Source organism: Giraffa tippelskirchi, chromosome 6 (assembly GCF_054371585.1).
Source record: "Giraffa tippelskirchi isolate mGirTip1 chromosome 6, T2T-mGirTip1v1.2.pri, whole genome shotgun sequence".
NCBI lineage: Eukaryota > Metazoa > Chordata > Mammalia > Artiodactyla > Giraffidae > Giraffa > Giraffa tippelskirchi.
Genome location: NC_137280.1, coordinates 22,088,921 through 22,111,859, shown reverse-complemented (window position 1 = coordinate 22,111,859; position 22,939 = coordinate 22,088,921). Strand labels below are relative to the sequence as shown.

The 22,939-nt window shown below is 34.4% G+C and overlaps 1 protein-coding gene across 50 annotated transcripts in view; it reads right to left on the bottom strand.

The window, feature by feature from the left end:
- Window positions 1-5,181: 5,181 nt before the first annotated feature.
- OXR1 (oxidation resistance 1) overlaps window positions 5,182-22,939 on the bottom strand; it is a 492,548-nt gene continuing 474,790 nt past the window's right edge. For 27 of the 50 annotated variants that reach the window (XM_081500407.1, XM_081500401.1, XM_081500398.1 and 24 more), the window contains 5 exons: window positions 12,347-12,472; window positions 11,416-11,568; window positions 9,984-10,079; window positions 7,380-7,453; window positions 5,182-5,431 (listed from right to left, as the gene is read on the bottom strand). In XM_081500407.1, coding sequence (XP_081356533.1) covers window positions 5,296-5,431; window positions 7,380-7,453; window positions 9,984-10,079; window positions 11,416-11,568; window positions 12,347-12,472 — 585 coding nt within the window. In that variant the 3' untranslated portion in view covers window positions 5,182-5,295. Of the gene's footprint in view, window positions 5,432-7,379; window positions 7,454-9,983; window positions 10,080-11,415; window positions 11,569-12,346; window positions 12,473-14,272; window positions 14,354-22,939 lie in introns of all 50 variants that reach the window. The other 23 variants (XM_081500394.1, XM_081500389.1, XM_081500390.1 and 20 more) reach the window with 1 other exon arrangement.

The window sequence follows — 22,939 nt, the reverse complement described above, 5'->3', positions numbered from 1 at the left end:
CAGAAAAATTGCAGACATCCATATTGAAGGATATCCAACAATCCTGAATATCAATATACCAACAATCCTGAATATCAATCAACAAAAACATCACTGTCATAAAATAGAAAGAACGACTAATGAGCTTTCCCAGGTTAAAGGACAAAAAGAACAACTGAATGCAATACAGACTCTTGAATTAGATTATGGATCAGGAAAAATAGTGCTTTAAAAGATATTATTAGGACTATTGGTGAACTTAAAAAATGGATTTTTTATTAAATCATATTACTGGATTATGTTAAATTTCCTGAATTCAATCACTTACTATGGTTACTAAAAATGATATTTTTGTTCTTAGGAGATGCAAGCAAACATTTACATTAAGTGTAACAGAATTAGACTTAGTAAAATAGGTGAGTCAGGGAAGTACATGCAGGGAGAGGGGAAACGAGTGGGAGAAGAGAAAGCAAGCAAATAGCTCTTTTGTAAACCTGCTAGTACATATATTCTGGTAAACAAATATAAACATTACTGTTGGGTACATACAAGGAATAAAATTTGCTGGCCAAAGTTAGCTTTGTTGAGTAGAATACTGGAAAAAATGTTTTCCAAAGGTACCTCACTTAATAGGTTTTATTGGCTAATTTAATACTCTTGCATGTGCATGCTCACTTGCTTCGTTGTGTCCAACACTTTATGACCCCAAGGATTGTAGCCTGCGGAATCCTCTGTCCATGGGATTCCTTTAGGCAAGAATATGGGAGTGGGTTGCAGTTTCCTTCTCCAGGGGATCTTCATGACCCAAGGATCAAACCGGCGTTTCCTGCAGCTCCAGAACTGGCAACAGTCTGCCTTTTTTTTTTGGTTTGTCATCATTTATATATTGTGTATATGAGACCTTCATTTGATCTGTGTATTAATTACAAAAACTACCTGTTGATTGCCTTTTCATTTTTAATGTTTTCTTTTGATGAAAAGTTCTTATAATTTTAATGTACTATAATTTATCAATTTTCCCTTTACAGTTAATGCTTTTCTGCCCAATGTATGTGTATCCTAAAGTCATGATGATTATTCTCCAATATCTATTATACTTTTCAAATTAAAAGCATTATTGTTTTTTACCATTCACATTTATATCTATAACTTGTAACTTTTGCATGCAGTAATGGGTTAAGATTTGGTGTTCCATACAGATATTCCATTAAACTGGCACCATTTACTGAAAAGACCTTTCTCTTCACTGAGCAGCAGTGTCAGTTTTTTAAAAAATTAGTTTCTAGACTCTTTAACTCTGATTCGTTCTTTAGTATATCCTTTGACCAATACTACATTATTTTAATCATCTTTTTAATAGATCATGAATATCTGGTATTTAAGACCACAGTCCATTCTTCAGTGTTGCCTTAGTTACTCTTTGCCTTTACATTTCCATGTTAAATCATAGAATAGCTTAATTTCCACAAATTCTGGCTGAGATTTCCACTGCCAATACAGATTGATTTTAGAGAAACAACTTCCTTCAAATTTTGTCTTCAGATCATCAGTATGGTCCCTAATGGTATATATTTCCCACTTACGTCTTTATCTTTTTGTTATATATCTGATATTTTCAATGTCATTACAAAATGACAGCATTTTAAGCTTCATTTTCTAATTGTTGGTTTAGAAAGAATAAAAAGAAAGGTTTTTATACATTTTTTCTTTTTTTAATATTGAACTTGTCTTTAGTGACCTTGTTAAATCAACTAGTTTCACCAGTTGGATCTTTTTGGAAATGTCTATATACACAATTATGTCATATACAAATGACATGTCTTTCATTCCCAATCCTTACGCCTTTTCTCCTTCTTGCTGTACTGAAATGGTTGGTACTCCCAAGATAATACTAAACAGAAGTGGTGAAAGCAGTTATTATTGTCAGGTTTCCTATTTCCGGGAGGAAACTTTCAATTGACCATTACAGATGATGATTCCTATACATTTTTTAAGGATAATTTTTTTTTATGAGGTTGAGGAAGATCATTTTTTCCCTAATTTGCTAAGTTTTTTTTAAAATCATAAACAGGGACTGAAGTTGATCAAATGTTTCTTATGCTTCCACAGAGATGATCATGGAAGAGACTGAAGTTCTCTCTTAGCAGCCTGGAAGAGTTCATGTAAAACTGATCATTTTATTTTCCTTTAAAAACTTAAAAGCATTACCCACTAGAAACATACATACAAGCCTGAGATTTTTGTGGGAAGGATTTTTTTTTTAATTAAGAGATTCAATTTCTTTAATACAAAAATTGTATTTCTTCACAGGGTCAGTTTTAATAAATTATTTCCAAAACATTTTTCCATTTCACCTACACTGTCAGGTTTATTGATGCAAAGTTCTTCATGATATCCTATCTTTTTAAGGCCTGATGGCCCCAGTGATGTCTCCATTTAAATTCTTCTTAACAGTGATTTGTCTTTTTCTTAATCTTGCTGGAGTTTCACAGTTTTACTATTCTGAGATTTTGTTTTGTATGCTTGTTCTAATTTTTTTGCTTATATCTTTCCTTTGTCCTACTTTCTATTTTCATTAGGTTCAATTTGTTGCTGTTTTTTTAGCTGCTTGAGATGGAAGCTTAGAGCCTTTTCTTCAGCTTGTCCCTGGATATTACTATACCCCAAAATTTATCCCAAGAATTTTCTTCTCACTCAGTGTATAATCTCCAAAGATATCTCATACATAGATTGTGGTTTCTACACCTACCTATATGATGTTGATTTAAAAATCTTTTTATCTATCAGAACAGAATAATCATCCCCACTTCCCCAGTCTGCTTTCTAGTTTCTCGTTATATTATAATAAGATTCACAACTAACCTAACTTCCCTATCTGCTGATTGTTTCTATTCTTGTAGATTACCCATCCCAATGTATAATGTACCCCATTCCTAAGTTAAAAACCCAACAGCTATCCTTAACTTTTTCTGACATCCAACTAATAACCGGATCTTGTTAACCCTAATTCCTCAATCTCTTTCAAATCCATGCCTCCTTTTTTATCACCATCACTATTATTCTTATTCAGCCCTCATAATTTTTTCTCCTGACTTCTCAACGGAAGTCTCTATTTTTTCTCTCTACTAATAATTTTTCACAGATCTCTCTTTAAAGCAGAAATTTGATCATGTCATTCTTGTACTCAAATTTTCTTAACTGCTCCTGTGAGATAAATAAATTTCTTGACATTGTATAAAAACAAAGCTTTTTATGAAATTAGCCTTACCTTGCTATGCACTCTCCACTAAAATAAGAAAAAAAGTGACATAATTTAAAAATAACAAACACTCTCACATGCCAAGTACCTTGTTACATCCCCATTTTCTAAACTGTGGTGTTCCCTCCACTTAAATTCATCCCTCCATCATTATTACTATTACCACCACCACCACCACCACAGTTTCTAGAACCATTTTTCACATGTAAAAGACAGTAGTATGGTTAATCAAAGACTTCTTAAATAGAAAATAACTTGCTTATTCAATAAATACAAATTCAAATTTATATTTATGTATTTAATTTTATTTGGTATACATCACTATGACCTTATTGTAACTGAAATCCAATACAGGATTTTTTTATGATTAGTCAACTCCACAAAGACAATAATACTGCTGTGGAAGACCAAAGGGGGGAAAACTGATATATTTATTTACAGTTCCCTATATTGTAAACATTTAATCTATACACTGTTAGTAACTTTTAATGAGAGCTTTACATAGACAAAGAAACGATGCCCTGCATTTCTAGTCATATTCAGCAATAGCATATTAAATAGAATATCAGATTTTCTTTTTCATTAGCATTAAGCTTTCTTTAGATATTATCTAAATTTTCAAAAGATCTAAATATATTCAAGTACTATACAACTAAAACTACTTAAGCCAACATATTTGGCTTATAATTTCATTTTTAGAATAATTTAAAGTGCTATAAGCAACCTGGCAATCAACACTTTCTATAAGAACAAAACTAACTTTAAACATTAATTTACAAGATAATATACAATGTTTATCTGGAATAGCTGAAATTTCAGCACAAGGTCACTGTCACATGTATAACAGCAGGATTCTTTTTTTTTTTGCATAACATGAAGCTTTGAAATTAACTGATGAATTATTGCCATAATGGCTTATTATTGGTTTCCTACAAAAGAGGATAAGAACTACTGATATAGTCTATCTTTTTTTTTTTTTTGAGGTCACTTGACAGTAAGTCTGCATATTCAACAAGTCTACTGAGTTACAATATTCTACTATAATCATTGCCCTTTTGTAACAGCAAATGCTAATGGTAATAACATATACCACTCAAAAAAAATCACAAGTTTTTTTTTCCTTTTGAATAGGAACCTATATTTTGGGAGTTGGTGTGCAACAAGGCTAAAACAACAGAACTATAAAACAGTTTACCTGACACAATATGTTGACGAAATATGCATCTGTTTCATAGTTTTTTTAGTTATGATAATGCCCTGCTAAGCTACAAATACGTAAATAGATATTTTCTTGCTTGATATATTAAATCCAGTAGAATCATCAAGTTCTCATTCTCCTTTGTCATTTTATAACTCTTCATCAGACAATTCAATGATGAAAGCATATGCCCAAACCTGAAGACCATGTGCATTGTGGTCTATTACAATCAGAATTCTCCTCAAATTTCATTTTTATTAAAATGAAATTGAGAATATAGGCAAAATTAATAAAGAGAATGCAGTAGTGTGAACTAAAACTAGAACTCAGTAATCTATGAAGTACGTGTTGTTTTGGCATGTGTTTTTTTCTTTCTAAGAGTAACTAGGTTGAGCATGTCCAATAGTCATTTGTGCCAACCTCACAGATAACGGCAGTATCGTGTATTCATTCCCTCGATATTTCAAGTTAGACTACTTTAGTAAAACAATCAATATAGTTTAAAAAATAATAAACCAAAATAGGTTCAACAAAAGAGCACCATCCTATTAGGAGACTGAGAAAACATGGATTATAGATGAGGTGGTCACTATGATCAAAATGCTACCAAAATTTTGACAAAATCTAAGCTGTTATGTTCCATGGACCCATGCCATGGTATAAACCTAAGAACGTCTGGGACAGAAACATGATTTAAAAAATAAATTTCAAAATTATAGCTATAGTAAATGGTGATACGAACTAATTTTAAAACACAAGCTACATGTTACATTGTATTGCTTCTTGAACTTTCCAAACAATGCTTGTTTGTCCATGTCAGGTTTGGGCCATTATCCTGCTAAGACAGAGAGCGTTATATTCATTCAAAAGCCCAGATTTCAATGTCTTGGATAAAGAAATCTTCCTTCTTAGAAAGTGTATGATTCCCAAATGTTTTACAAGAATGGCTTCTTCCATGGTAGAGATCTCCGTCAAGCCATAGGGCAAATTCTCCCCTGTAATATATAGAAGAGAATAGTTCTAACAAGAGTCTTTTAATACTTATGCCCTAAGTTATAAACGAATAATTGCAGAGGCTGTAAAATATTAATTTAATGAGACATTTCAATATCCAACAACTCTAAAATTCTTTTTTCCAAACCGTTCTCTGCTCCTTGCCACACTGGCACAAGGCAACTATTTTTTTGTTCATATCCCATTATAAAATCACTGAACATACAGAGCAAGGAATAATGAACCCTCTAAAATTAATTTCACAAAGAATTAGCTTTTGAGGCAGGCACTACTCTGTCATTCTTTGTCTGGTATTATAAATTTCTCTCTGCTGTTTGATTTTAACATATTTAATATGAGTTTCTCAGAGACATGAAAACTCCCTGTCATCTAAAATAAAAAGTGTGGTTAGTGTTAAGGGTTCAATCTCCAATTCACAGCTGAGGAAACTTTAGACTTGAGTTGTTCGAGGTCCCACATATAATGTGTGCTGAAGCTGAGAATTTGAATCAGGTCGGATTCTAAATCCTATATTCAGTCTATTACATGATTTTGATTTCTTTGGGGCTCCTGTTTGGAATTCTGGAATATCAAGTCCTTTCCTCCCATTTCCTGAGACCGTACTCTCCTTCTTCAAAGACTGTAAACTTGTTCTAATTTGTTATCGAATGACCCAATGGTTAGTTAGTTTAGCTTGCTGGAATCATGCTGTATCATCAAAACCAAGTTCCAGCAGACATCTAATGGCACTGTGTATGTTACTTCCAAAGACTGAAGGCACGCTTAACAGTTTGAAATTATAAGCCACTTGCTTGTGAGGCTTTCCTGGAGAACTAACTGAATCACATGTAAGACTACCATTTGGAGTAGGGCTGACTGACTGCCCCTCCCCAACAAAAAAGATGTAACTGGAACATATGAACACCATAAGCTGATTCCAATAACTAAAAATAACACTGTTTTTAGTTACCCAGTTATGTCCTTCAGAGAAGGCTATAATAACCATGCTTAATTTTTAATCACTGAAATCATGTCTTCCAAATACCTATCTACACAGAAGTTGTTAAGAGAATTTGTTAGAATCGGGATGATGCATATTCAGGCTAATAAGATTCTGTAACCTGAATGAATTATTATTATTATATATATCCTCAAATGTAGGAAATAAATAACACTTACATAAATTTGGGAATTATTTAGCATGTATTAGGTCTTATTTTGAAGGACACAGAGAAGTAACAAACGAAGGAGGTCACATCTGCCAAGGGCTAGTTAAGAAGTCTGGACTAGGAGGCAGTAGAGCCATCTATCTCCAAATACCATGCAGACCAAATGAAGCTGAAATACCAGAATAAGAAACCGAAGTTTCTTGCAGTGCTTGCTATGCTAAAAGAATCAACTCAAACTGCTGATTACTCATACTGCTAAAAACAAAATAAATAAGAAAACAAGCCCTGAAAACTTTAGGGGGGGTGGGATCACTAAAGTCTTTAACAGGAAAACAAACTGCTATTGTCTAAAATATCAATCCAAATAGTCTCCAGGGTAGAATAATATGAAAAACTTTAGACCTTTTTTAAAAACAGTAAACTGAAAGAAAGAAATACGTCATCATAATTTTTTGAAAATTTGAGAAGCTCGAAGGGATTAGTATGTTTCTCTTTCAAATATCAAGGAGTCACTGTACTCTAGAAGATGGGTTTTAATCGAAAGGGAATCAACTAAACAGCATTCTGAGATGAATAAACAAATATTCTATCAAGGGTTTCATATACATTTAAGCACTTTCCTGCAAATATATACTTCTTTAGTCATAATATAGAAATTAGTCATAATATATAAATTAGGATTCTAGTGTCAAAACTTTTCAAAGATAGCTGATTTAAAAATAACACAAATGAATTCTCAGTTTCTTTTAAAATCTCATAGTCAAATTTTCAAGAGACTTACCCTCCACCACCAAAAGCTAGTGAGTCCATGTCTCCTTTGATAAAAAACATATTATCTCCTGTCCACTTAAAGACCTACAAAAATGGAAAAAAAAAAAAAAAAGCTTTAAATATGTAGATGAAAATGATTACTACAGTTAGTTCTGAATCCCAAATAGTTAATAAAGCCTAAACAGACAGCAAGAAGAATAACAAGAACAGAAAAAGTTTGGGCTGAAAGGGTGGTGCTTTTGCTTTCAGTATTTCTAAGACTAAATATGAAAGCATGTGTTCAACTGCAACATAATTTAAATATACAAATCTTACTATTTCTTCATATATACAAATTTTTCTGACTACACAGGTATCAAGAATTCGATGGTCAATGAGAAATGTTAAAGAAAGTAAAACAGCTAAAAACTGAGTAGATGCTATTTTAACATCAAATTTAAGTGAAGTAAAAGTTGCTCAGTTGTGTCCAACTCTTTGAGACCCCATGGATTATACAGTCCATGGAATTCTCCAGGCCAGAATACTGGAGTGGGTAGCCCGTTCCCTCTTCCAGGGACATCAAATATAAATGTATATTAATTTGATAATATTTTAATATTTTGACATATGGCCAAGGTCTTTTCTTTGGGTATGAATTGGTCTATCATTATTCTCATAAAAACAGGTAACATGCTTATGACTTCCAGTTTCAATTTCTTTAAAGAGCAATGAATATAAAAACACTTGAGAAAATCAAGGGTAAAAACTTCCGGATGTTGGGTTCCCCTGGTGGTCCAGTGGTTAAGAATCTTCCTGCCAATGCAGGAGACACGGGTTCAATCCTTAGTCCAGAAAGATCCCATATGCTGCCAGGCAAGTAAGCCCATGTGCCACAACTACTAAACCTGTGCTCTAGAGCCCATGAGCTGCAACTACTGCAGCCCATGGGCCCTAGAGCCTGTACTCTGCAACAACAGAAGCCACCACAATGAAAAGCCTACAACCAGAGAGTAGCCCCTACTCTCCATAACCAGAGAAAGTCCATGTGCGATAACAAAGACCCAGAGCAGCCAAAAAAACCACCAAAACTTCTAGTAATATTCTTAAATATTTTCAATCTTTCATGGAAGTTCCACCTAAACTTAATACAACATCACTTTTTAGCACCTCGTCTTTACAAACATTTTCCGAAGTATTCATTATAGTTCTCAATAAACTTTAACACTCACTTTTTCATAGATATATAACATTTGTTTAATTGCACTGTTAGCAGGTAGAAACAGTATCACAAAAAGGACTGAAAACAAGCACAACTGAAACTTCCAAAATCTGTAACAACTACAAGCTTCCAGCTAGCTGTAGGCATCAGTTGATATGTTTTATGGAAGGAATGGAAAGCACTGGTTAATCTGCTGAGCCACTTAAACCCAAGTTTGTTAAGAGAGTTTTTCTTGTGCTACCAAATTATATTTTGTTCATGCCTCCCTGGTGGCTCAGTCGGTAAAGAATCTGCCTGCAATGCAGGAGACCTGGGTTCAATCCCTGGGTTGGGAAGATCCCCTGCAGAAGGGAAAGGCTACCCGTTCCAGTATTCTGGCCTGGAGAATTCAATGGACTGTATAGTCCATGGGGTCACAAAAAGTCAGACACAACTGAGACTTTCACTTTCACTTTCTGTAAGCTGTGCTTAGTCACTCAGTAGCGTCCAACTCTTTGCGTACACATGGACTGCAGCTCGTCAGGCTCCTCTGTCCATGGGGATTCTCCAGGTAAGAAGACTGGAATGGGTTGCCATGCCCTCCTCCAGGGGATCTTCCCAACCCAGGGATCGAACCCAGGTCTCCTGCACTGCAGGCAGATTCTTTACTGACTGAGCCACCAGGGAGGCATGAACAAAATAGAATTTGGTAACACAATAAAAACTCTCCTAACAAGCTTGGGTTTAAGTGGCTCACCAGATTAACCAGAAGCTGTTCCTAAAGACAACTCTCTTGTTTTTTTAAGCAACTGTGTTGGTTCCTATTTTCAAGATTAAAATATTATCTCCTAGGAACTGTCTGACATGCTGAACCAGACTGTACTAGAGACACTAAGACTGCACTAGATGCTTCAAACAGAGTCGCACATTCACTAAAATTTATGTACATTTAAAAATTTTAGATCTGATTGGCATTAGAATGTATCTACTTTAGTCAAGTCACAATAAAGAAAAATCAGGTAATCACTTTTGATTTAAACCCAAATGATTTATTTTTTAAGTTTTCAAGACTGACTTTTGCTATTAAACTTATTAAGTAAAGGTTTCTAGAAACTTTACAATGACAATTCATAAACAAAATAGTAATTATGATGTATACTTCTTACTGGGCCCACAATGTGTGTCTGGTACCACATCAAGTGTTATACATATATGATTCTCATTTAATTTTCAAACAACCCTGTTACATTTTATGATCCCCATTCTATCCACAGGAAAGTTGAAGGTGAAAATGGTAAGGGAAAATAAAAGTGCTAAGTTAACAGTAAAAGGCAGAAACTGAGAGTCAAATCCAAGTATGCAAAACTCCAGACTGAATGTTCTGTTCATGATGCCATCTCTTCACAAACTGAATATAATTAGAATAATTGTCCTTACCTCAAATTCTGGACAGAATGTAAAAACAAAGGTCTCTCCAGTTCCATAAAAGCCATCACTCACTTTAAATGGCTCAGATGCTAATGCACCAAAAACCTAAGGATTAAAAAAAGGCATGTTCAATATCAATTTGTTTCTGTAAGCATTATTAGCCCATTATATATGCTTAAGTAAAATACAAAAAAAAAAAAAGGAAATATACCATAGTTTTATCTATCTGTACTTAAACAGAGAAGCATGATCAGTTGTTAAACAACTCATATTATTGGCAGGTATAAACATATCAGTTTCTCAGTGGGAAAATGCTAGATTTTTCCTAGTTTTGAATCTATAAAGATGTTCACTGTAACAATTAAAAAAGACAATCTAAAAAAGTAGTAGACACATTTCAGGGTGACAATGTACATATAATAAAGACAACAGCTGTTGTGGTACTGTAGCACTTAAGAAAGCAAAAACCCTTCAGCATAGGTAAACATTCGACTACTAAAAAGGTATGCTAGTTTTTTCTTTATTATACAGTAAATTCCATGAGGACAGAATTTGGGTCTGAATTGTTCAGTACTATAATGCCTTGACACAGTACAAGACATACAATGAATAAGAGGCCTGGACAAGTCATTTCAATCTCTAGGTCTAGGGTTTCAGATCATGAAATGGGAATGTTGAGTTTGATTGATAATCTCTATAGTCATTATATCCCCTCATATTCTATTTTCATACTCTTAATTTTTAAATAGATTTTCTTATTGTAAGGTGTGTGTATGTGTGTAAACATATATATATGTACAAAATATAATTATACAGCTAGATATGGAATTAGCATGAAGCAAAGTCCCATTTAACCTCATTCATATTGAGAAACGGGACATTACCAGCACTCTGGAAACTCTCTTTGTGCCTCCTGTGTGTGACCACCTCCACCTCCCCAAAGGAAGCTACCAGGTCTGACGACACCAAAGATTTGTTCTGTCCGTTTATGAAACTACTGTTTCAGGGATAATCAATGTTTTTCTTGCTTATCTGTGATTTTGTCCTTGGTCTCATCCTCACACAATTATCTTTAACTTTCAAAACTTTCTCCACACTTCAAGACTGTCAATTTTCACCATTTCCCTTAACCTCATTCTCATCTCCTCCAGACAGAAATGAACAATATAAACACCTCTTTTACTTTTTATAGGTTCTCACTATACTAGGCACATTTTGCTTGGCATTAGAGATACTCCCATACTTTAACATTTTTTTCTACCAGACTGTAATTCTTTGAAGGTAGGAACTCTTTAATTATTCATGCTCATATCTATCCCTCTGCAGAACTCAGCATTGCCTTGCATATCAAGAGCACTCAATAATTACCATATAAACTTAATAAATTCCTGCTACTTCCATCTCTTAAAAGGTAAGGTGTCTATGTTGTTACTTTTCATACCTGCCCATCACTGTCTTTAATCACCATTAGTACTGGAGTGTCTAAACCTGTCATTGTTCGATAAAGGGTCTTCAAGCTTGTGCCATGCTTCCCAGTACCATAAACGAGAGTCCACGGATAGCCGATTGTTCTTGGTGGAAGATGCTTGGTAAGCTTTGAAAAATAAATTGTTAACTTCATACTTGATAGCTTCTTATTGTCAATCTGCAGAATACTAAGCCAGTTGGAATTAAATGATACTTTATAAAATGTAGGCTATAAAAGTTAACAGTAGAAATTATTTATCATTATGAAAGATACAGAGATGCTTGAAGAATATCTGTACATTTCTTGATATGAAATACTAATTGTTCATTAGACAAAGAATCTTACCAAACAATATATACATTAGAGGCAAGAAACATGGATTCCTTATTGTTTGCATCCTCTGTATCATATTAACAAAAATATCGGATGAACTGTTACCTTGATTATTAACACCTCTCAAATCTAGAGTCAGACTCTCAGAATTAGAAATCAAGCTTCAATATGTTACAGCTGTATGGCTTTGAACATTTATTCAACCTCTCTAAGCCCAAGTTTCTTCATTTACAAAATGCGACAATAAGAGCATCCAACTCCTACAGGGGCTGCAACAACTACATTAGATCACCTATATAAAGCAGGTAACTGGTACACAATAAGAAATTAAGCACTAGCTATTATACTGTCTCACCTAAATTACTATTGCCATTTATTTTAATGTCTGGTTACCCAAATCTCCTAATATCTTCCATTACATTAATTGCTATAATTTGTTTACTTTTTCTTCATTGAAGAGTAACAATAGGAGCAATAGCCCTGCTTCTTCAGTTTTTAAATCAACTAAAAAGAAGATATTTTACTCTCATGGGCACATACTCAGAAATGTACAAAAGTGGGTATATCATACCTTTTCAATTTGATCTGGCAGTAAGAGATCACTGGGATCACTTAGGTTTGGTCGAAAAGATTCAGATTCCAGGTCTGCCTTCACTGGAGTAACCTGCTTTGAATTTATGTCTTCCCTCGTAGTAATCTAAAGAAGCAAATAGAAGTAATATATTAATGTAAAACCACAACAAACCTTTAAAATTTTTAGCCTTTTGAGAGATATAAAATCTTATACCTTGAAAAAGGTGGCTAAAGCTTTAATTTAGGATTGTAGAAGGCAAAAGATGCCCCATCTAATAACAATGGCATGTCTAATGTAGAAAGAGATTTCTGCTAAAGAAGACATTTTCCTCATCCACTACATGAGTAAGGACAGGTATTGAAAGATAAACCCTGTATTTCTGTGTAAAAACGGTAAGTTGCATGCAAACTATACTTCTGTTGAAGGGCAAAAGTGAGCAAGCTAGCTTGCTTTTTTCTCTGTGCTATTTAAAGAGATTATTTTTATGAGATTATTTTTTTCATGGTAGACAAAATTTGCCAAAAATAATTAAGAAAACTTCCTGGGTGCCAAAATTTTAATTTAAAAAATAGTACAATAAAAAATATAATGCTTCACTGGTGTGCATTTATATGTGAATTTATATGCTTTGAAAAGGTTACTGTTATTTTTTAAAATGCCTTTAAAATTTTTACTTTCTAAACACAAACTTTTTTAATCTAATTGAACCAAACAATACATCTAAAAGTTAACTTGTTCACAAACCTATTTTTTAAATTAGAACAATCTAATGCACTGAAAAGAATGTATATATCTGTTTGATGAACATGATCTCACTGATATTCTTAAAATGATAAAAATGTTCATTAAATCAAAATAAATTCTTTTAGAATGTATTATGTTGGCACTTTTTTCATGCTAATTTAATCTATAAAATGCAATAATATTAGAAAGTAAAATATATGAAAACATACGTATTACTGATGAAACTTTTAAATCGGAAAACAGAATTCTATTGGAGCAGATAACTAAAATGCAGTAATTTTCGGCGACTGTGATTCCACATAGGACTGAAATCTTGCTAAATTATTTTGTTCCTTTAACATATTTCTTACCAAACCTTAACAACATACATTTTCAACCAATACATGTTCTAGAACTGTATTGTTTTTTGATGAGAACTATATTAATTCTTTCACATCATCATGTTTTACCCTTATTTTGATGATGTGAAAGGTTAAAAAAAAAAAAAATCCGAGGCATCATGAGAAGCATTAAAAGAAAAAAATTCAGGAAAGCGTATTTCATTAAGAAGAGGAAAACACACAATAATACACAAAACTGAAAAAATGAGTTCAAATATATAGTTATTTCTGAAAAATCACAAAGATTATTTCACATATTTTAAAATAATTTATCTAGTTCTAGTGCCTGATCGATACTACTCCAAAATATTTCTAATGCCAACCAGGAAAACCTCAAGGACAAAAACAATTCATCTCATTAAGATATTTGATGTAAGGTTGATACAACTGAAATAGCCTTAAAGAGAACCTTGCTTTCCATTAAATTTTTAAACATTTCTCCACAGTACCACATCTTTCAGATCCCGTTTAGTAAAGATTCAATCTCAAACTCAAGACATTCTTCCAATGTTAAATGAAACTCCTCATCAATCTAAGAAACACAGTACTGAGAACAGTTCTAAAATAACAGAAAATTCCTCTGAATATTTTTAATAAATGAAAAAATGCCAAAAACAATAGCCCTACAGCTCTTCAAGGCAATACCGTACTCTTATTAATACAAAAAGGAATTTTCTGATGGGGCATTTTAGTGCTGCAGTCAAAACAAATCCTTCAAAAAGAGATTTGCTCTGATGAAAGACACTAAAGATAGGAAGTATTCAATCTCTGAAGGGGTTTAAACTACTGAAGGGGGCACCTGGAGACGTCTGCAGAGTGTGCGCAGTTCTTCAGTATTTAGAGCATCGATCCTGCGGTGATACTCAGCCACTGACACTACCTGAATATGGAGACAGGAAGACAATAATTCCACTGACAGTTGAGAAAAACAGCCCAAATAAGATAAAACAAAAACTGGAGAAGTTTAAATGGGAAAGAGAATTGTAATTAGGATTTCTTTCCCCACTCCATGCTGAAAATCCAAGAGATTTATATATTAATCTACAGTGAAATACACATGAATATATTTAACTTACTAACTACCACATCCAACTAACTACTACTAGTACACAATGTAAAAGGTTTTAATTTTATGGATTGTTTCACATAGACAAAAATTTGACTGAGTAAGTAGAATCACAGTCCTTTACCAAAAAAAATGCTATATGAAATATAACATGTTTGCTAACATCAAAGATAACATCTAAAATCTAACTGTGTTGCAGTTTACAAAGAAAATGGTAGTTTCAACTCTCCTAATCATTTTAACTCAAATATTACATCCTAACGGCAATGCTGGAAAAATTTCTTCTAGGCAAAGGTAGCATATACCCAAGCTATACAGTCTGTACCATAACAAAGAAGTGGAAGAGCAAGAAAAAGATATGAAGTCCATTTTAAAACCTAAGACAATAAGAAAAATAAGCTCCAGAAACAGAACATTATAGATTTTTAAAAGCGTATCTAATTGTACTCTCAGGCATGTCTACTTCAATCTTTCTAAATAACCCTGAACTGAAAGTTTTTGCCTCTCCTTTACAGTACTACTTTAGAGTTAGTACTGTAGCAGTTATCTGTGACTACAACTTAATGACTGTCCTACATTCTAAATTACTAAGGAAAATTCTGTATCTTCTATAGTTGCCTAGACCAGTCTGTTGCACATTGCTGAATCTGAAAGCCATGTATGACAGATAAACATTATTATAAAAAGCCCATGAAAACAGACAAGTTTCCTCAGACTGACACAACAGCTACAGCTTTTTCAGATCATGACATAATGCCCCAAACAGTAACCGTAACACAGTGAACTCTGGTCGTGCTATAGTATGTGCTGAATACTCCTGAGCTATGACAAATTCCTCTTGTGATCAGTTATCGGCAAAGGTTCTGGCCACAAAATGCAGTGAAACCAGTTGACCCACAAGAGTTTAGACTTCTAAACTAGGTTTTTAAAAAGGTTCTTGTTCCAGCCAACTAAAATGAATCAGTCACCTCTATAAAGAGCTAGGTAAACTTGGTGAAAGCAATGACAGACATGAAAATAAAAAAAACGGAAAAGAAACTGAACAGATTTTCTCATTCTGGCCATTATTAGATTGACTTTCGCAAAGCAAAGAACACATGCAATATGATAGCTGACTCTCCACTTACAAAGAAATCCAAAGTGGTTATGATCTCAACCTCTGAGGAATTGGATGGAACTAGGTTTTCCTCCTCCTTTATCTATTTTTCTCAGTGGCAACAATAAGACAAAGGAAATAATAAGAGTTTATTAAAGAATGAAAACAGTAAGAGTACAAACCAAATAGGGTTTCTGTGTAAATAAAAAGAAGAAATGAAATGCACATAAAGGACTGAATATAGTGCCCACCACAGAGTAAATAGGGATTAACACTACTTTTACTTGATGATATTACTTGATGATTTTCCATCAGTTACCTAGGACTAGAGGATAATGCTGAAGATTCTCCATATTTATGTTTGGTTTTTATTTTTGATATTAAAACACTTCAGTTTTCAGAGCTCAACTATTTTATATACGGATCTTCCCGACCCAGGAATTGAACTGAGGTATCCTGCATTGCAAGTGGATTCTTCACCAACTGAATTATCAGGGAAACCCAGTTTCCCTACTCTGAAATTTAAATTTAAAAATATTAAAGATTGTTCAATTAAGAACAATAGCATTTTCAATAAATATGAAAGAAAAATTAGGTACTAAAAGTAAAAAACTAAAAATCAAAGCTTCCTTTTCTAAGGCACAAAAAGAACTTTCTGCAAAATATTTAAAGATCAGTTATATTTTTCTTCTGTTTTCCTATAGCATTCAGTCTACAAGAGTTTTCTATACAAGAATTTTCAAATTATATGACTTAACTATTCCTCTCCATTCTTTCTATTCTTCCACTCAACACTTATCTTACACTTAAAGCTCTTCTTTTACCATATAAAACACACTTCCTGGAGGAAAGTAAAGTTGAATTTGCTCACAAAGGGATCAGTTATAATCTGTCCACCAACATCACCTAGAACAGGAACTGACAGTGAGGGAATCATAAACTGCCATTATAAGCTTATTATATCTGGTAATGTCATAGTTTCTTTAATGTCACAAATCTACTTTTCTTTTTTTTTTAAACTATATTCCTTTCTGGGACTCACCACCTCCTTACCCTTAAATATTTACTCATGCTGTGATGGAGATACACAACATTGTCAAAAGTGCAGGTAAACTAATAAAGAAAGATTTGAAATCAAATGACTATGATCTTGGATGGCCTTGGCCTGAAGCAGGATTTCGGTTCCCTGGCCAGAGACTGAAGTCAGGTCGTGGCAGTGGTAACACAGAATCCTAGCCACTGGACCAACAGGCACAGTGGCCAGCGACAAGGCCCTTGACTCATCCGCTCTATACAAATGAATTCCCACAGAGAGAAAAAATGTAGTGAAACAAGTACAGTGTTTATTAGGAGGAAAAAAGGGTATGTTATGAATAGACTCACATCAGTGAACTCAGAGAGCACACCTCGCATTCAGGGTAGTTTAAACAGTCTTAAGGGGCATTCTCTTCTGGGCTTCCTTTGGCCAATCACCTTGCTTGCCTGGTTCTGAAACTGTATCTGGCTTATCCCAGGGACCTTCCATGTGTGTTCACACATCTCTTAGACAAAATGGATTCTCACAAAGAGGCCTATGGGTAGATCGACGTCACCCACTATGGGGAGACGCCCTCCCCCCTTTGACTTTTGAGGAGCCTTTCTCCGCACGTGTAGTCAGGAAGGTCTCTGACTTTGACAAAGAGAAATTTATGGTTTATTAGCTTTATTCTGGGCAAGGCTCAGATTCTCCTTCTGCTTGCTATTGTCTTCATCTTGGAGTATCTGCCCATAAAGAATGACCTCCAGCTGCTCAGCCTTAGGCCCATCTATCTCCTCCAGCAACTAGAGAAATAGACTTTCCCCTATCAAAACGAATAAAGAGATACAGATTCCTAGTATATATGGTAGATCTGAAATTAGTCTCAAATTAACTTTTAATCCCTTAGTAAATTATCATCCATGTACAGAAAGTATTATTTTATCCAAAAGATTAAACCTAAGTAGAAAATGGACAGATTGCTACAAAATGTCCTGTATCATACTCCCAAGTATTAAAGTATACAGTTGAGGAAATCAAGACCTTCTAACTAAAAGTGTATTAGCTGTCAGCTAGAAAGTCATTTCTTAAGGTGCAGAGTGGTTTGGATATACTGCTAAATCCCATATGTAGGAACTACCCTCTGCAGAATTAAGTGCTACTCTCCAGTCTTTACAGTTTTTGACAAAGGACTCTCACAAAGTGCTTGCCTAAGCATTTACTTTCAACAAATTAAAAGGCAGAATGAAATCCACCCATCTCTATTACAATGAGACACACAACTAAGAACAGAAGCTGAAAAAAGAGGAAATGTATAGTTGCTGTAAATGTCATGAATAAGAACACGTTTTCCTAGAAAGAAAGAGCAATACTTTGGTCTAACAGTCCTCTTGGGCTTCCCTGGTGGCTCAGACAGTAAAGAACCCACCTGCATTGTGGGAGACCTGGGTTTGATCCTTGGGTTGGGAAGATCCTCTGGAGAAGGGAATGGCAACCCACTCCAGTATTCTTGCCTGGAGAATTCCATGGACAGAGGAGCCTGGAGGGCTACAGTCCACGGGGTCCCAGAGAGTCGGACGCAACTGACTGTCTTTCATTTTGCTTCAACAGTCCTCTTTCTTGGATTTCTCCTTAGGATTATACTGTAAACAAACCTCCCTTCCCCCAACTGCCTTGCAGACTAACAGAGATATCTGTGAATGTGGAATTTTCATTTCTCATTTACTCCTTACTTTTATTCCTTAGTAAAGGGAGATGACGTAGAAAGAAATATGTTACTAACAATGCCATTTATATTTACTTTGATATCCAAAAATATTTTTAAAAAAGAGGGAATTAAAGTTGAGCTGTTGTAGCTAACAAAAAAGGGCATACAACAGCATCCTGAAACTACCTAAAACTCTGTTCTACATTTCATAATATATGACAAAGTTTTTATTACAAAATAAGACCTGGATTATGTTAAAACTTTGCTTCTTTTTGCTTTAAATTACAACTACTGTTTTCAATAGTTGCAATTTAAATCTTTAGTCAGGCTAACTAATAAAATAAAAAAAAAGAGAACATACAAATAAATTACATCATAAATGAAGGGAGGCTATCACCATTGATAATAATGGAATATTATAAACAACTCTATACTTTCAAACTTGAAAACCTAGATGAAATGGACCAATTCATTGAAAGACACAAACCACTAAATTCATACAAGAAGAAACAGATCCTCTGGAGTAGCTCTATATCTATTAAATAAAGTAATAATTAATAGTCTTGCAAAACATAAAGTACCAGACCTAGTTCTAGCCAACTAAAATGAATTAGCTACCAGTAAACATTAAGGTAACTCTATCAAAAGCTATGCAAACTTGTTGAAAGCTATGACAGACAAGATAATAGAAAAAAGGAAAAATTAACAGATTTTCATTTTGGTCAATATAATGATACTGACTTCCACAAAGGAAAAATGCATACCCTATTGCAGCTGATTTTGTACTTACAAGAAACCCAAAGTGGTATGATCTCTAGCTCTGGAGCATCTCCAGTGAATCTAGACAGATTCACTGCTGCTGCTGCTAAGTAGCTTCAGTCGTGTCTGACTCTGTGCGACCCCATAGACGGCAGCCCACCAGGCTCCCCCGTCCCTGGGATTCTTCAGGCAAGAACACTGGAGTGGGTTGCCATTTCCTTCTCCAATGCATGAAAGTGAAAAGTGAAAGTGAAGTTGCTCAGTTGTGTCCGACTCTTAGCAACCCCATGGACTGCAGCCTACCAGGCTCCTCCGTCCATGGGATTTTCCAGGTGAGAGTACTAGAGTGGGTTGCCATTGCCTTCTCTGGACAGATTCACTACTGAATTCAATCAAACCTTTCAGGAATAAATTATGGCAATTCTCTACAATCTCTTCCAAACAATAAAAGCAGAGAAAATACTTCCTAACTCATTTTATGAGGGCAGCATTATCCTAATAAAAAATACAAGACATACTAAGAAAGACAAACTACAGATCACTATCTCTCATGAACACACATGCAAAAACCCCTCAACAAACGAATCTAATAACATATAAAAAAAGATTTATATATAGGGACCAAGTGGGATTTAATTCCAGGTATGTAAGGGATAGGGGTTTCCCAGGTGGTACCAGTGGTAAAGTACCTGCCTACCAATGCAGAAGACTTAAGAGTCATGGGTTCAATCCCTGGGTTGGGAAGATCCCGTGGAGGAGGACATGGCAACCCACTCCAGTATTCTTGCCTGGAGAATACCATGGACAGAGGAGCCTGGTGGGCTATGGTCCAGATGGTTGCAAAGAGTCAGACACAACTGAAGTGACCTAGCACAGCACACATGCAAGGCATATGCAAGATATTTCAATAAATGAAAATCAACTGATACATTCCATTAAACATAAATAGATGCAGAAAAAGCATTAGTCAAAATCTCACAGTCATTCATTATAAAAACTCTCAGCAACCTAGAAATAGAGAGTAACTCCTGAAACTTGACAAAGAACATCTAATAAAAAAATCCTACAATTAAAATACTTTTCAACTCTTATTCATTATTATAGGAAGACCTAGCTAACAGAGTAAAACAAGAAAAGGAAATAAAATGTATACAGGTGGGAAGAACGGAATTAAACTCTAAGTACATGACATGATTATCTATAAAGAAAATTCTAAAAAATCAACAAAAACCAATGGAATTAATAAGCAATTGTAGCAGGCTAGCTGGATATAAGTTTAATATACAAAAGTCAACTGCTTCTCTATATATCAGCAATGAGTAATGGGAATTTGAAATGTAAAATAATACTATTTATTTTAGTACAGAAACAATATCAGTTCTTCCCAACTTGGTTTATAGACAACACAATTCCAATAAAAATCCTACTCAGTCACTCTGTGGATATAGGCAACTGATTATTTAAGGTTTATGTAGAAAGATCCCAATGCCAGCACTGAAGGACTGACACTACTCAACTTCAAGACTTACTATAATCAAGACTGGATATTGGTGAAAGAACAGATCAATGGAATGGAAGATACAGACTCTAGATACAGACAAGTACAGTCAATTGATTTTTGGCGAAGAAGCAAAGATAACACAATGAAGAATAGTCTTTACCAAAGAGTGCTGGAATGACTGGACATCCACATGCAAAAAAGTTTAATTGGACAAAGTCTTCATACTTTTTCACAAAAATTAACTTAAAATGGATCTTAAACCCAAATGTAAAATGCAAAACTATACAATAACTAGAAGATAACACAGAAAAATATCTAGGTGCCCTTGGGTTTGAAGATGCCTTTTTAGATATAACACCAAAAGCAAGTTGGATTTCATTATAACTAAAAACAACTGGTCTGTGACAGACACTGTCCTGAGAATACAAAAATAATCCGCAGACTGGAGAAAATCTTTGCAAGATTTATATCTGATAAATATGTCATCCAAAGTAGTTTAAGAACTCTTAAAAATAATGAGAAAAAAAACATGAACTAAACACCTGAGCAGACAAACAAGACTATGAAAAGATGCTCTATGTTATATGTCATCTGGGAAACGCAAATTAAAGAAACAATGGGATACTGCTATATACGTCTTCAGGATGAAAGCATTGATACCATTAAATGCTGGTGATGATGTGGAGCAGTAGGAACTCTCATTTATTGTTGGTAAAGGACAAAACAGTACAGTCACTTTGGAAAACTATTTGGCAGTTTCTTACAAAACTAAAAATACACTTATTATATAATTCAGCAATCACACTCCCTGGTATTTACCTAAATGAGCTGAAAATTTATGTCCACATAATATCTGCACACAAATGTTTATAACAATCTTTTAAGTGTCAAAACTTGGAAGTGACCAAAATGTCCTTCAGTAGGTAAATAGATTAACAAACTATGGTATGTTAAGACAACGGAATATTAAAGTGAAAGTCGCTCAGTCATGTTCAACCCTTTGCAATACCATGGCCTATATATATAGTCCATGGAATTCTCCAGACCAGAATACCGCAGTGGGTAGCCTTTCCCTTCTCCAAGGGATCTTTCCAACCCAGGGATAGAACCCAGGTCTCCCACATTGCAGGCTGATTCTTTACCAGCTGATCCACCAGGGAAGCCCAATAGTAAAAGTCAGCACTAAAAAGAAATGAGCTATCAAGCCATGAAAAGACAGGGAGGAGCCTTAAATTCATCTTACTAACTGAAAGAAGCTAACACGAAAAGGTTACGTATAGTATGATTCCAACCATATGATACTCTGAAAAAGGCAAAACTATAGAAAGAGTAAAAACATCAGTGGTCCCCTAGTCTTCAGGTGGAGCAAAGGAGAAATAAACAGACAGAGCACCGGGCATTTTGAAGGCAATGAAAACTACACTGTATCATCCTATAATGGCAGTTACATGTCACTCCATAGAATGTGTAACACAAAGAATGAACCCCAAAGCAAACTACAGACTTTGAGTAATAATGTATAATAATATTAGCTTATACAATATAACATGTACCACGTTAATACAAGATGTAAATAATAGGGGTACTGTGTTTGGAGAGAAAGGGGGTATATGGGAACTCTCTGTACTTTCAAGTTTTCTATAAACTTCGACTGGTCCAAAAAATCAAATCTAACAATTAAAGAAAAGCAGGGAAATGGTAACAAAATTTAGGGAGGTAGCTACCAATCTGGAGGTGACATGAGATGAGAAAGAGAAAGAACACACAGGAGGATACTCTTTTATTGGTAACATTCTAGTTCTTAAGTTGGATAGTGAGTGAATGAGTGGGATCAAAGAGACTCATTTTATCATTAGGTCTCACAACTTATATACTAATAAATATGCTTTTCAACTACTAAAGTCAAATAAACAAAAAAAATATTCTACACTGAATATATCTGTATATGTCCTTTTTTCAGTTATCTTGTAACCAGAGAGCAGATGGTTTATACAGTAAGGCATATATAAACACTTGTTAAACTTCCCACGAACATGTACTATAGGTAGGAAACACAGTATTGCAGAAAGAATCCTGGGTTTAGCTGTAAAACTCCTCTGTTGTAATTTTGATTCTATTTAACAGTCATTCCTACATATGCCTAAGGGATAGGTTCCAGAAACTGTCACTGAAACCAAAATCTATGGGTGCTCAGGTCCCTTACAGAAAATGACAAAAGTATTTGCATATATGTATGCACACCTCTCTCATATACTTTAAATCAACTATATATTACCTGTGCTGTGCTATGCTATGTCGCTTCAGTCATTTCCAACTTGTTG